Raw genomic sequence first — 16,737 nt, forward strand, 5'->3', positions numbered from 1 at the left:
GACCACAAGTAGGGAATAAATGATTTAACCTTTGACACATTTCCTCATTCATGAACTCCCAAATCTCTCTCATCCCCCCTCAAGGGCAGAGCAGTTTTGCTTGTTATTTGCTCGTAGTACACACATCTGACAGATTGTGTATAATGACATCTGGGGATCTGATGGAGTCTTGCTCTCCGTATGGACGGCCTCAGAGTCTGTTCATCTGACAGACTGAAGTCAAGGTCAGCCAAAAGACACACACACACACACAACACACTCCACTGCCATCACTGTGGGAGAACACACACACACACACACACACACACACACACACACACACACACACACACACAAACACACACAACTCATTAACTCTGATGGATTACAGCACATTTCAGGCTAATAACACAGACATACGTGTACACACCATGCATAAATGCACTCACGCACACACACACACCAGACTATGGTGGCACATACAAACTCAGATGGACACAGACCTGTCACCTCAGTGTCACCTTCAGTTAATCCTTGTGAGACAGAGAACGATCCATCCACTGGCCACACAGATTTACCCATAATCCCTGTGAATGAACTAATACAGAGCACAAGTCGGCTTCCTCAGTGTGTGAGCACACAATCCGTCCATGTATACACACATATCCACATTTTGTGTACAGATAGACTACAGATATGCCACAACACTTGAAAACCAAGAAAAGGCACCTTGAAAGACTATCTGGAAAATAACACAGGGAGCCATGATAATAGTGAGTGTGCTATTTTAGTGTCTCTATGTGTGTGTGTGTGTGTGTGTGATTAGATTTAATTGGATGGGAATGTCACATAGGACAGGGGACATGAGTGCTGCCAGTGGTGTAGGTCGTACACCAATTACTGCTCCGCACTCCTCAAAACTAGACAGGAGATGGAAGACTTAGACCCCACTTCATTACCAAAGTAAGCCCCTGTGTTGATAGCAGCCATGTAGGGCAGCACTGCGGGGGTGTGGGGTGGTGGGTAGTAGTGGTGGTGGGAATGGGGTTTAAAATTAAAACTGACATCTAAATTGCTTGGGATAAAGTGGATCCAGCCAAAGTTTGAGGTTTGACTGCTTAGTTGTGAGGGGTATTTTTTTTATGTGTTTTAAGGAAGCTAAAAACTGTGTCATGTTGCTGTCGGCTATGGCTAAAAAATTGTCTAAATTATCTCTAGCTAATATGTGAACAGGGACCTTGAGCTTAAGCTTAATTAATACACACACACAAACATACAGCATGTATTTATGTGTACAATAAATTCAAATGTCTTTGAAAAAACATGAAAGAAAAACGGCAAGAAAACAGACAAAAAAATGGCTGTGATTTTTAAAAAAAGGGAGAAACTATAAGCAATTTCAGGAATAAATAAATGAATGAATCAATAGGTTCCTATGGTTCTCCTTAATGCTTCCCATTTTTGTCATTTAGGATAGGCAACTTTTCAAATTTAGCTTCATGTCCTGTTTAAGTAAGGGGGGGGGTGTTATTCATATTTAGTATACTGTACACACACTACATATGTATATATAAGTCTTAAGCACTAATGTTTACTGGTGCACACACACACTGACCTGTACAAAATAGCTCTGTGTCTGCACTTATCTCCTGTTGGAGCGAGCACCTTCACCTTGGGCATACACACACAGGACAAATCTATATATAACAACTAACCCTCCCACCTCCAATGTCAATCCTTCCCTGGGTGCCAGCGAGGTGTGTATATGCCTAGATATTGCGATCGTTTGCCATGGCCATGCTTGCTAAAGGTCAGTTGTTGCTTCCTCCTGTGGGGGGATGGCAAACTGACTGCCAACCATCTTGGCAGCATCTGTCACATCCTAACCACTGATAATTAGCCAGCAACACACTGCTCCAACCTGACTGGACGTCTGACTGGGTGGTAGCATGATATGAGAGAGAAAGAGGGGGATACAAAGGGAATATACTTTTTATGTGCGTGTTTCTGTGTGTCTTTGACAGAGAGAGATAGATGTTGGAAAAAGAAAAAAAGAAAAAGAGGATAGACGAAGGCACAGAAGCAAAAAGACGGCCAGAGAAAAATTACTTGCCTGTTGGTAAAGGCTGTAAATTGTCTGAAGTGCCAGCCCATCGTTTATCGACGAAGCGGAAGCACATACAGCTCGTACTAGTCATTACCTGCAGCCTCTCACTGCCTTTCCCTAATACCATCCTCGGGCATACCTGTCATCGCTCGCCAGTGTTTCTCTATAACCGTCACACATGCACACACACATGCACACACACGCACACACACTTGCACTCTTTGCACCATCTACCTCCATGTCTCAGAGACCTCAGCACCCCATTAGAAGACAATGAAAAGGAGACACTGGCTTTGCTCGAGCATGTCAGACAGATTCAACATCAGCAGCCTCGCAGGCCCAAAATACACCCATCATCTCCTGCCCACCTAATCAGCGCTGTGAAGAGGCAGAGGGAGCAATGGGACAGAAGGTGCTGGAGAGGTTGGAGATTGTGATTAAAAGAGGAAACCGGGGGGAGGATAGAGGGAGGCGGGGAGGCATGGAGAGAGAGAAATATGAGAGAGAGACGTGATCAGCTTGATTTGGACCCACTCTCTGTTCAGCCCCAGAGCCTCAAAATCTCTGTGAGGTACAGTGGCAGCTGCATGGAGTTGGGAAATGACACGAACATACACAAAACAATGAGAAAAGGCTTTTTCTGTCAACACATTCATGAAAGCCTGTGTAGAAAATGAGGCGTGTTTCAATATCTGAAGCGGTGATTTACCTCATAACTATAATGTAACTTTGACAAAAATGTAGTCCTGGTTTTCACTGTGTTGGATCACAAACCTCAAACAAGGTTCAAGGGTTTTTTTTTTTTTTTTTTTTTTAAATAATATAATATTACTAATATTTTTCATTATTTGCTGAAACTACAGGAAACCAATGAATACCTGTTGGAAAAAATCCACTCAAATTTATAAAGCTAAATGGTGAGCTGTGATGTAAACAGGACCTGTGGAAAATGAGCTACAACATGCAAAGGAAAAGAGAGATATGGGGAGACAGAGACATGAGAAGTGAAAATCAACACCGACGTCTCAGAAGGGTACCATCGAGGGTTAATGAGTGTGCGAGTGCTGGGGAGGGATGGTGGGTGGAGGGAGGCAGTGGCTGGGGTAGGGTTGGAGGGTGAACGGGTGCCTTGACAGCGCAGTAGGGGCCAGCTCTGTGAAGTTGGTTAATCCTGAGGAGCAGAGGATTAGCTCGGCAGGGGGGAACCGCCGCGGCAGGGGGGCTCTGGGAGCCCGTTGTCCCCGACCACAATGCCATGCTGCGGGGCTACTGGGGCCGGCTATCCTCTCCACCATCCCTTCTCCCCCTCCAAAACTAGCCCCAGGCTCTGTCTGACCTAGTATGTTGAAACAGATCCAGACTGTAACACACACATAGACATATAAAAGACACGCACTGCAGTTCATCGGTTCATTATTGCTGTGGAGAGGCTGGAGGGGCTGAGAGAGGGTGTCTTCACATGAGCCCATTGGTTCCAGTGTGACTGATTGTGCAGAGCTCATGGGCCCACTGGGGGGCTGCTGCATCTACACACTCCTCTCATCTCGTCCCTTCAGCTCTGTGCTGTTAAACTCTTCTCAGCTGGCTCCTCTTCTCTCCCCTACCCTCTTTCTTGACTGTTTCGCCGAAGGGTCCTGAACACCTGGGGTTGGAGAGCAGCAGGGTGCTCCGTTGTTATTAGCATCATTGCCCTGCTGATTATTTTCCCACTGTCTCCAAAAGAGAGTGCTGTTGGGCAGGGAGCTGAAACGGACAAAGGAGGACCTTCGTCTCCAGCTCATAATGCTGTATGTGAGAGAGCTGTCTCTATACATGTACAGTGTGAGTGTGTGTTTAATCCATCTGAATTCAGAGAGGAAGATCCAGAGGTGGATGGCAGTATGTGTGAGCTGAGTAAGTGTGAATGGACTGGACCGGCCGTGAGTTCCTCTCTCTGGCTGCTGGACAGCTTCTTTTTGCCTGCAGACAGAGCAGCAGTTCCCCATCAGAGTGCGCTCATATTGAAAGCCAGGAGGCAAAACCTGCCTCATCAAAACCAAAAGAGCAGTGGAAGCCTCTTCTTTCTATGAGTGTGACATGGGGTCTCTCCCACCCCTGGTGTCCCACAGAGGGGGACCTTTCTCCGGGTGACTGGCAACCCAGCGTGCACACCACCCGTGGACATCAAGTACTTAAGGATTTGTCAGTTCACAGAGCAGCCCACAGAGGACTTCAACTGTGTGTAGTGTGAGGCATGATGAAACCTCCGGCTGGAATCTCCATCTCACTGTATGTTCTTGGTCATGGCTGATTTGATAAAATTTCCCGAGAGCCCTTCAGTGCTCCTCCGCAAGGTCGTCAAGGCATTACGATTTACCTCCTGCATCAGACTGAGCCAACATTCTTGACATGGCCCATTATGCTGGTCAAAAGTATAACTGCGCTTAATTTAAAAAGTAAAAGTCAAGAAATAGATAGGACAGGGTTGTGTTTAGAGAAGGATAAAGCATTTGTAAGTCAGAGCAAGGCTGACCACTCCAGAGGATCACAACAACCTTCATGGAAAATGGAAAAACCACAATCCTGACAATCAGCACTCGACGAATAATGCCTGAATAACTAAACACACTGGTGCAAGGACACTTATACAATAACAACAATAAATGTGCCAGTTAATGAACCTGAAAGACAACATGTGAACAGTAGAGCCTTCTCCACAGATTTTATGGGCACACATTTATGTACAGCAATTTGAAAGGTCATTTTAGTGAAAAGCCATAAAAGAGCCAGAGAACGTTGTAGCAAATTGCTCCTCTCTCCTCCAGACTTGTTAGCCAAACAGCACAACATCCCTGATGAGAAAGGCTAGTTGCTGTACTCAGTGTCATGTTGCTAACAGTCTTCATGCAATATTAACTTGCAATAGAGCTTGGAGGGCGCACAAACCTGTGCATAGTGCGCAATAAATAAAACAAAACCATCTGTGATTGACACATCATTAGACACCCATGAATTATTCAATATCTGCAATCATATTGGTTTGCTGATGGATCAACATGCTGAGGAGCATGCAGGCCCAGGGTACCTGATTGCAAGTTAAAAGCCCCCCGAACTTGACTGCTCCCATCCCTAAAAATCTGTCAGTCATTAGTGTAGAGAGCGGAGACAGGAATAAGCTTGCTCGGTCCTCTGAGTGCTGATTTGGACCTCCTGCCGTTCCCAAAGAAAGGCTGCATCCTACTAGCTTTGAGATGGCTCTGATTGAAGACATAATTGTGAATGTGGGTGAATTTCACGGTTAGGAGCGTGAAACCCTCAGTGAGATGGATGGAGAGATGGGAAGCGAGGGAGGCAGGATGGACTGCAAATTATGAGTCAGTGTGCTTAGAGCCAGAGCTGAAAGGTGAGAGACCTTGGCCGAAGCCAGCTGATATATGCAGAAACACAGATAAACACAGGCGTGTGCACAGAGGCATACATTTGTACATGTACATATACTCAAGGAACAATGAGTACGGGAACACACTAGGGAGCACAGAAATGCAGATGCATACACAATGATAAAAGATTGGCTGTGCGTAAACAATCTCTAAATCAATCACTCTTTGAGCAGAGCAAATCAACTCTGGCTGTTTGCACCGTTTCATGACATTCCCCAGTCTTCAGATACAATCCCCAACAGCTATCTGCATATTAAACAAGGCTGCCATTCACATACACTGACTAATGATTTTTAAATGTTATTAGCTCTCCATATTACAACTGCACTTCAGACCCGGGCAGTTCCTCCTCCTTGTGTGGAGGCAACAAAAAAGGCTTGAGTAACTGTTCCCTTATCTCCACTGGCCAGGGTCTAGTCCTGCTGTGGACTGGCTGCCTATCTTTAGAGTTTGGCCCAATATTACTAAGCTGCAGTCGAGCCAACTTTGTCTCCCAGTGGAGCCACATCTGCCAAATCTGGTAGTTAGCTACAAAATAAAGGATCAGCAGTTAATGGGGCTCATTTATCAAAGCAGATATGAACAAATGCCATCGGAAATGGCCTGAAAGTGATCTTAATAATCTTCGACTTTTTCGTTGGAGATTTGTTTAATGATATACATGTAAACTAGGTCAAAATATGAAGCTTTGTCTCAGTTTTGAAAAGTTCCTTCAATGTATGTGGAAGCAGAACTCAGGCACTTGAGCGTAGGATGCAAAGGTTAGAAAATAAACTGTTATATATGAAAATAAAAAACAAAAGGTTTCAACCTGTGTAGGTCTTTGTGAGGTTCAAAAACTGAAGAACATGCACCAGTTTCACAGTTTCTAAAGAGAAAATAATTTTCAAGTTAGGTTAACATTATAAACAAATACGCTGTCTATGCTATCTTATCTTGTTACAGAACAAATGATTTTAAAGAATTAAATAAACTCCTGATAATGGTTCTCATGAAATTAATTGCTATTGTTAATATATCAAACTCTTACCAAGCACAAGTCTTCTGAGTTGATTTGACAGACCAGCTGCCTGTTGTATACAAATCTATGGTGGAGTCATAAATCCTCCTTAATCTTTGAAATTGCTAATTTCTCCTCTGCAAAAAACAACAGCACTAAAAAGATAAACATGCATATTCAAGTGCAAAACTTCCCCCAATACTGTTTCCTTCCTATTTTACCTTGTAATATATTATTATTAAGAACCCAGTGCATTAGTTTCACTGTAAATTAGCTTAAAGAATGTTTTGGTAATGACAAATGCTCTCTCTCAATGTTTGATTTTTTTAAAACTTGTTTAGCATCAAACACAAGAGGCAAGTTAAAGCAAGCTAATGTTGTGTCCACAAGTGGAAATTACAGCTTCATGGTGAAGTCAAATACACTATGTATTTGACAGTAGCACAAGAGGAGAATAGTCAAAAAGTTACCAAACTGAGTCTAAAGCTTCTAAAGTCTGCTAACATTACCTATCATTAGCCGCCACGTGTTACTGGTAATAAGGCCGTAGTAAAAAATGCATTACGAACTTGAACATGGGCATTTATGCCTGCTGAGCTGTTGGCCATTTTGTCATCCACTCATAATGAAAACAATATTTTCAAATACATTTTTGAGGCATACAATTCTGTAGAAACATATGTACTGATATCTCAATGTTGTGAGAGCTGCAATATTTGACTTATTCAATCAGTTTCTTAATGTAACTATCACACGATATGCAGGCTGGCTATAAGCTAATAATATGTTTTTTATTGAAAATGTAGCATTACCAATGCTGAAGATGTAATATCTTCTTCCCAACCTGGACTTTTATTGCAATAACACAAAACCTGATAAACAGGTTTTTCTCAGCAGGAAGCAAAATGTCCAACCTTTACAGTACCTTTGTTATTCCCCAGTAACAGCTGTCACTGTCTTCACACTAATTATAGTCAGATGTTCTGGTCTAAATAAAGGTGCATGCAGCTCAGACTCTCAATGTTTGCCAGTTGATTAATCTACAATCCATCCCTGGTAAAGACATTTACAGCAGGTCAACACAACAAAAAAGGTTGACTATGCAAATAACACATTTTAAATGTAATCATTACTATAAAAAAAAATTATCACAAAAACCTTGCAATTTAAATATTTGAGCAGTCACCAGTTATAAGAATATGAGATATAAGTAAATTCCCTGCCTTTGTCGCCTCTAAAAGCACAAACTTTCATGTATTTAAGTATTTTCATTCCCAGAACTGAGGTGTTAGACCTTCTGACTCAATTTTGACTCTCATTCCACATAGCAGTTTCTGAAAAAGACAAAATAAAAGCCTGGGTTGCTTAGAAACAAGCCTGTTGACTGCTCTGATAATTTGCCCAAACAGCTTGAGAGACCTGTTAGCTTTTACATGATAAGGCCAGTGAATATAACCTTGACCCTGTCTTACAAATGGTTTGTTTCAGCCAGAGCACCATGCATTTTCTTCTTAACCACTATGAGTTCCAACTGTTTTGTTCAGTGTGTGGTTTATTTCTCCCTAGCCACTGCAACCTTTGAGAGTGCAGTGCTAGGGCAGTAATACCAAGCAGAAGAGGCCTCTGGCAGTTCTTGGAGAGAGGCAAAGTAGGTTAAAGTTTTACGGTGCTGATAATTGAGTCCAGTTGCTGAAGGCCTCGGAGAAGCTTCACGACTGCACAAAAATGCACACTAGGGCACAGACAGAGAAATACATACAAACACATCACATGGCAAAACGCTGATTTCTTTGGAGCAGTGAATGCCCTAGATGCACCGGCAGCGCTCAAATTAAGCAGCTCAGAGACAAAGGAATCAAATGCGTTTCCATTATGGGGCAAATATTCCATCTACCCCCTGTCATAACGACACTGTATGGCAGCATTATTGGGAAATATCAAATTAGGCTGTTTCATTTGGAGGACTGTTGTGCATTGCGAACAGCTTTGGAGATCAATTGAGCTGGTAGGTAATGAGCGGCAGCGGCCTGCTCTAATATACTCAGTAATGTTCTTTTGATTGCTTTGGTTAATCTCGCTCTGCCGTGTAGGGGAGGTAGCCCCCTCTCTGTTCAAAGTTACTCCTCAACCCTGGTTAGAGGGGAAAAATAAGAAAAATAAGAAATGGGGAGCAGTGTTACAAAAGTCGAGTGATATGAATTTAATTATTCTACGTGGACAATCCTTATTCATGTTTAAGCTGCTAGGAATTCATTATCCTCAATGAGAAAAACTATCTATGTCTGGTTTTCTGCTGTAGAGTTTCAACAAATGCAAAAAAAAGAAATAAGAAGAAAAGACCCAGCTGAATAGGGCGCAGTGGACGACCTTCAAATGAAGTGTCGATGATGTGTTGATGCAGAAGTGGATAGAATCAGACATGGTATACCACTCTGCTCTCTGAAGCAAATCCTCTCACTCTTGCACCACTCATAAACAAGTAAGAGGTGCTCTATCGCTCCCTAACAACACTCACAGCTGTGACCATTTAATATGCTCCAGCTCAGATTCATTCCTCTGCACCTTTTGCTCTCACAGAAAATGCTAACAAACCTGTCCAACCACTTTTGCAATATGCTGTACCGCACTACTGCATGCCACACCATCTGCCACGTTTCACTGCGCAGTGTGAATATTTATTTGCTCAAACTGGATTGCTCAGCATCCACCTACTTTTGTACAATCATCCACATGTGTGAGCAGAGATGGCTGTCAAATTGGGGTTAGAGCTGTGAGGGACTGTGCAGTCACCAGCTGGGAGCTGCTGGAGGTATTTGTTGTTTGTAGACAAGCTGCTGTTGAGTTGGCGTGACTCTTACCTCTCCACATGGTCCAGGTTCCCTGATACACCCAGTCCTCCAATGTTGTAGAGTTTGCCATCGTACACCAGGCTGTTGTGTCTGCAGCGAGCCACAGTCATCCGGGACACCAGATTCCAGTTGTCCAGCAGGGACATGTAGCACCATACATCAGCCACCATCACACCTGACTCTGTACCACCTAAAATGTAAAGAATAAAGGTTATTAAAGTGGATGTATCAAGTGATTACAAGGATATCTCCACCACAGGAACTCCCCCAGGAAACCAAGAACCTTTTTGGAAACACAGGAACTTTACCTGCATTTCAACCTGACGAATAAGAACAAAACTGACTTCCTGTGTGACAGTCCCAGGTAAAAGTCCCTGCTCCAGGGTTCAGGATGCTGAGGTTGATTCAACGTGTGTGTGTGTTTTTTTTTTTTTTAATCACAAAATAACTACTGGGTGACTCTAATATCAGTATCAGGACAAGGTATGGGCATTTGTTGCAATGTTATGTTACGTAATGTTATGTTAATATTGTTAAAAACAAATATTGTCAGCTTTTCCATAACTAGTAATTTCATCACATTTTCTTTCTCTAAAGAAGAAATAAATAACTAAAACAGAAGGGAACTGAGCAGAGACTCAGAGTTTTCAGTCTCCTTCTCCACCTCTTTGTTCATTCATTACATCAAACATACAGTAAGTGTCATGTTACATTAAATACAAATTGACAGGATGACTGTTTCCTCATCTGTGAAAATTGCGTTTCAAATGCCACTGTCATTTTTCAGTCCATCACTGGTTCTTCAGATGTTGTAGAATGCAAACAAGAGTGCAAAATGAACTTTTAGCTCCTAGCTGATTGCTGTGGCTCTTAATACGTGGAATTATTAGGTCAAAAACAGCTATATGATTTAAATATGGTACATTATGTATTGTATACATGTAAAACCTCGGCATCAAATGGTACGATAAAATTCTATTCAGTATTGAAATCTTCAGTCCTAAATATGTGAATATGCGTGTGTTTTTTAAAATTTTTTTCTTAGAAAAAATGACAGACTTGGAAAAATTAAACTGACTGAAAGTAGTTTTCTGCTATGTTTACTAGTCAACCAGCCAACCAACAAAACTGTACTTGTCTCAGCTCTCTTCAAAGCATCCCTGTTAGCTGTGTAGTCTGACATGTAACACCGGCCCTGACTCAGTGACCCTGCTCCGAGTTTGAGGACGGTTACAGACTGGAGCCCATTGATTGGCTAGCTAGAACACCTCTGATTTCCCCGCTGGCTGTCTGACTCCCAGCGGACACATGCAGACCTGTTCCAATGCCCAAACACAAATTTACATTTATATGAAAAGGGGGAGAGGAAAGGTACACGCAGGACAAATCCTGTTGCATTTCCACGGTGCAATGTCAAGGTCTGAGTACCATGCAGGATTCTCGCACAAATGGACCATGGAGGGAGAAATTCAGTCTACCTCTGGAGTAGCAACTTAAAGGTGTCTCATGGAGGGAGTCACAGAGTGCACAGTGTGCCACTATGGAACAAAATAAACTGCAGAACACTGCAGCAACTGTAATGTCAGACAGGGAAAAAAACTCAAGTTCAAAAAAATGCTCCACTGAAGGTAAATAGAAGAGACATTCTATTCAAAAAGGACTCTTATGAAAAGAAAGACAAAGTTGTCTGCAGTGTTGGGCAGAGAAAAACTTTCAAATCAACAGATGAGTAAGCTCTAAGGGCAGCCAGCCTTTCAATACTCCGGTACTGTTTTTCAAAGGTCACAGGAGGTGGGTGATGGCCTCACTTTACTGAATCATATCCATAACAGATTGAAAATGTCCTCAATAAGAAATTGTGAATGAAAGTTTGGAAATCTTGGCTTCATTATGATGAAATTGTCTTTACCAAAAGAGGTCAGAGACAAGAGATTCAAGGATTTGCTTTTATAGATGTAAGACTATCATGTATTTTTACCTTTTACATCACTACAGATGAACAAACAAACCACTCAATGTATGATGGCAAAATAATTTCACCTCAAGGTCCATTTAGCACTTTGGCTGAGGCAACTTTGTTTTGTCAACTTCTATTTTTAAGATCAACTTAACTCAAGGTAGAATTTTAGTTCTTATAGGCTAGTTGCTGTGTGATGGCACCATAACAAGATATTTTAGTGTTACTGAAGTGTCCCTTGTAGCCTATTAGTGCTTTATTTTATTGAGTGTGACTAAATGACTTAAAAAAAGATCCAACTCCCTATTTACAGTATTCATTTGAACCGACTTTGTGGTGATGTACTTAATTTGTTATTTTTCTTACAAAATGAATATGAAATGTTCCTGGATGCTGGGATAACCTTTCACTACTGTGGTGTGACAAAGTGATGGCATCTACTGTCCTCCTGTTCTGTGCCACTAAATGACTGCGAAAGGAAAGCTACAATTGTGCTGCTGGAGTGGCCGATTTAACTCACCTGACAGGTAGATGTTGTCGCCCGCTGAGATGACACTGAAGAACTCGCGGTCGTAGAAGGGCAGGCTGGCCAGCGGGTACCACTTACTGTTCTGGGGGTTAAAACAGGTGACTGCTGTCAGGGAACGCTGGTTCATCCCGATCGCCTGGCGTCCTCCCACCAAAACTATCACCTCGGCTACACCTAGAGCACAAAGAAGAACGAAAGGAGGGTAAAGGAAGAAAAGGAAGGGGAAAAGATAGGAGAAAGCAGGCGGTCAGGGTCTCCAACAGTAAATAAGGGACAAGATTGAATCAAAGCCTCATTGAGATGCTTTAGTGCTGCTATAAGTAACAGGCATAATGTTTTCTGGCATCTTGCATGATGTTAAAGTATTTATATATATGGCAGCTTTGAAAAGAAAACACCTTTTGAACTCTTTCATTTTCAGACAAGAACCTTGACAAGCTGCGTGAGAACCAGCTAACGCACAATCAGCTTTAGACTGTGTGTTTATAATAGACTTGAGTGTTTATGAAAGACTTATTATAGCACATTATAAGTCTGCTATTATGAATTCAGCAGACCTTGGCTGTCCCTGAGTCAATAAGCTTGTCGGGAAATGCAAAACAAAATGCAAAATAGAAAAGTTTCCTCTTGGTCACAGGAAACTACTAAGATAAATGGGAAAGTATAACTCAATTACCAAGACTGATGCGGCTGCCATTCTTTTGGTTGCTGCCCAGCTCTCTTGTTCTACGTTCCTACACACAAGCACTAACCTACATTTCACTGTCCACACACTCACACTCACAGTGAAACATACACTGTTTGGACAGGGTATAAGAGAATCACAAAATCAATATGTAAGAATCAATTTGTGTACATTTGTATGTGGAGATGTGTCTCATTGCACACACATGTGCGGAGGACCTTGTGTGATTAAAAAGATACTCCAAACACATTAAGCACTCCTCACCCGATCTCTGCCTTCACGCACGCACGCACGCACGCACGCACGCACGCACGCACGCACGCACGCACGCACGCACGCAGGTACACACACACACACACACACACAACACACACACACACACACACACACACACACACACACACACACACACACACACAGCTTCTGGATAAAGACACCAGTGATCCAAAACACACAAACAGATGGGCAGGCTGCCACATGCGTGTCTCAGGTCCTCTCAGCCTTCAGCAGCAGGCTCCAGTGAACAGACAAGATGACGAGACACCACACAGAAATGAGCCGTGTGTTTGTAAGCAGCAGGCAGGCGGGCAGAGTAGCCGGGTAGAGAGAGGAGCGTGATAGTGAGAGATAGAGAGAGAGAGGAGACAAAGAAGCGCGGGGGGGGGGGAAGCTAATTTTCATACACTCCAAACTGAGACTAACCACTGGCTCATCTACTTGGATCGATACCTTTCCACACATACACTCTCCTGACAGGCACATCTATAGGTGGCTGTCTTTTCCTTCTGCCTCTTTCTGTTAAAAAAAACTATACCCTTATGTTTTTTTTTTCTTAAGCCTCTATGTTTCTTTCAAAGCTGGTAAAACAGAGCTTTTCCCCAGGAAGAAGAAAAAGGGTAAACGAGGAGAAAGATACAAAAACTACAATGGGCTTTGCTGAGGCTGAGCAAACAGACAGAGCAGTAAGCACTGCCTCAGACATATCGTGGACATACAGCTTAGACTTAGTGGACAGCTTAAAGCGGGCTGGCTCTTTTCCTCGGTTAGATTTTAAGAATGTGTTCCTCAGCGTAGGACGGAAAAGAAAGTAATGGCTCAAGGAGAAATTGTGACAGTGTCACTGCGAAGAAGGTCTGGTACAGGAGCTAAAAAAAGGACAATCTTGACAAAATACGGAAGGCGTAGGAGTTGCTGCCCTTTCTGGCAGTGCGTGAAAGATGTGCGAACTTGGAGCGCTGCTAAAAAAGATTTGAGTTGAACTCGTTGCCATCATGGGCCAGTTTTCACAGCTTCATGGCATCACGCCCCAGACTCCGAGCCTCAAACGGCCCTCAAGACCTCCAACAGACCTTGGATATGCAGCTAATAAATGGGAGTGTAGTTTTATAGGACAGTCACAGCTACAGCGGCTGCTCTTTGAAAAAAAATTAAGTGAAAACGGGCTCTTTGTCTTCCCTCTCATGAGCCTCCAACCATACCTACACACACACACACACACACACACATACACACACACTAATTATATTGACTTTGTTCCACTATTGTTCTTTCTCATGATTAGTTGGAGCTATTGCTGTACGTGTTTGTACTCTATTTCTCTTTATCACACACTATTTTTCAACTTTATTGGTTTTTAAAAGTTTGACTGTTTTCTCTGTCTTTATAGGATTACATTTTCATCTCTTTTCATCTCCTTCTCTTTCATCCTATTAGCTTCAGTTTCAGTTTGTTGATATTGACTGCTTCAATTAACTTGGCAAAGTTTCTGTGTCTGAGCCAATTTGGGATTTTCTTCTTCCTGCTTGCACGTCAATCAGTATTGTGCTGTTTAACGTTCGGTTTAAAATCTGTAGAGGTTCATATTGTTCAAGAAGAAATATTACATTCAATCCCACCTTAAAACATTGTGAAGAGGTACAAATACTAAATTTCCAGATTTTTTTTTTAACCACTTTTGTCCAATAATGTAAAGAGGACATGATTTTGAAAAGACAGACCGAAAAAGAACAGTTTCTTTTGTTGTTTTTCCCACACACACTTTCTCCTCCAGTAAACCATCGTGAACCCCCACAGAGTCTAATTAGGCCAACCTAAGCAATTCAACTTGCTGCTGCAACGTGCCAGATTCAAAGCATGCAGGTCTTTATTATCACCTAGTGCACATGTGCAGGGTTGCTCTCAGTGCTTTCCACTTGGCCAAACACGTCAGGGAGAGTCCACATCTGGGTGCTGAGGCTGCTGCGCGGCTCTGACCCCTGAAGCCCTGAACACATTCACAAGCTAACACAACCCAACACCGGCCTGTCAGAACGCAACAAAACAAGAGAGCGGCACCGCTGACGGGGAGTCACGGCATCGGATCAGATGGTTGCGTGGGTGTGTGTGTGTGTGACTTTTCTCAGACAACAAAGCCTCACAGGGACGGCTGTCAGTCAGTTGCAGGTTTGATGGGAGCTGGGTAGAGGGGATGAAGGGATGGAGGATCGAAGGATGGAGACGAGCGGTTGGGGATGAAGGGTTTACCAAATCTTGACAGCTCGTTTCTTTTTTCCCTGACAGAGTTTATACCCGTGACAGTTTGGGGAGAAAATGTCTCCTTCTCCGGATTGTTACTGACCTTTTGTTTTATTTCCGCTAAATTTTTAACCTGTCAATATTAAGGAAAAATCAGCGTAGCACATAACCACATACATAAATCCTTAGGTTGATGCAAACTAGTACAACCACAGTCTTCTACACCTTTGGCTATCGCGCAACTGTGCTACCATTGTTTATTTGACTTTGATAGAAGGAGTATATTTATTTCTTTTTAATACTTTGTAAACACATTTGCAACTAAAATGCAATAAAAACTAAGTCAAAGCATTAACTGTCTCCCATTTGAAACAAAATCAAGCTAGCAGTGACGCAAGCTAGCAAAGTCATGGCCCTGAAACAAAGCTGTGTTTTTGAAATTCAAGTGAAATCTGATTAGTTTCTGATCAGTTTATGATGTAGTTGTACCATTTAACCTGCATTAACAACACTGTTTATCTATTTTTAAGTTGATATAGCTATACTCTTAGCAAACAGTTTTTTAGCCTACTTACACATTCAGCAAAGACAGAGCAGCATTAGCATTCATTTGTAGTTGTGTTTGTGTCCACCTGATGAATTTAAATCCAATATTCACTTATTAACTCTCCTTTGTCTCTGTCTGGACTCCACCAACAAAATATTTATCCCTTAGCAACTAAGACTCGTTCACTATGTTCACCAGCTAGTAGCTTTGTCTGTCCACTGTTTGGTACTAGGAAGATAGGGTCCAGTTGGTTTGTCTATTTGATTCATTAGCAAGTTAATACAAAAATATTTATTATAGCTGTTTGATTAATTGAAATGGTCAATTGGAGCAACAACCAACTCTTCATTTAAACAGGAGAACAGTATGGCAGCATACGTACAATGTCAACATCTGGATAGAACCCAGTATTAAATCCCTCAGAAGGAGGTTTCAGTCATCACAAGCTGTGAATTGTGTGGCAAAAAGTATGTGCTCTGAGCAATGGACAGGCTTGTGTAAGAGCTGAATCTCAAATTGAAGATGATGCCCACCCACTGAGCATAACATGCACGCACACAAACACAAACACACTCTCTGAACCCAACTCGACTTCAACTAAATGAAACCTATCTGTGACAGGAGCACGCCGCCCCTTGTTTTCCCCCATGCTAGAGCAAGCTGGATCCTCACTGTGGACATACACGCACAGATATACACACACCGACACACAAAATTACACACAGATGTACAGCACTCCCGAAGAAGAGAGGTTGATGGAAAGATGAGGACAGAAAGGAAAGATTCTGTCGTCTCTTCTTCCCTGCTGCCACATTGGGCCTTATCTCAACTTGTTATGTGTCTCCTTGCTCTCTGCCCCATGCTGTGACCCTGCTTTCCTTATTCCTCTTCTTTTTTACCCTGCGGCTAACACCTCCCTCTTTCTCGCTCTCTCTCTCTTTGCTGACCCAACGGGAGACTTTGCTCTATCTCTCTCACTCTTCTTTTTCCTCAAGTCTTTCGCTCTCAAATCCTAAGAATCTTTGCTCTTTTTCCAATACACTCTCTATATAATCTTTCTTCGCTGCTTCCTGTTCTTTCACCTCACACACCTTTTAACCTAGTGTTTGACCCATTGTGACCTTACTTTAACCAGCTATTTTTGATCACAG

The 16,737-nt window shown here is 42.5% G+C and overlaps 1 protein-coding gene across 5 annotated transcripts in view; it reads right to left on the reverse strand.

Moving 5' to 3' along the window:
- LOC130187504 (kelch-like protein 29) overlaps nucleotides 1-16,737 on the reverse strand; it is a 203,083-nt gene that overhangs the window by 25,472 nt on the left and 160,874 nt on the right. For all 5 annotated transcript variants that reach the window (XM_056405180.1, XM_056405177.1, XM_056405178.1 and 2 more), the window contains 2 exons: nucleotides 11,832-12,014; nucleotides 9,364-9,544 (listed from right to left, as the gene is read on the reverse strand). In XM_056405180.1, the coding sequence (XP_056261155.1) occupies nucleotides 9,364-9,544; nucleotides 11,832-12,014 (364 nt within the window). The remainder of the gene's footprint in view (nucleotides 1-9,363; nucleotides 9,545-11,831; nucleotides 12,015-16,737) is intronic.

This window comes from Seriola aureovittata, chromosome 19 (genome assembly GCF_021018895.1).
Source record: "Seriola aureovittata isolate HTS-2021-v1 ecotype China chromosome 19, ASM2101889v1, whole genome shotgun sequence".
Lineage (NCBI taxonomy): Eukaryota > Metazoa > Chordata > Actinopteri > Carangiformes > Carangidae > Seriola > Seriola aureovittata.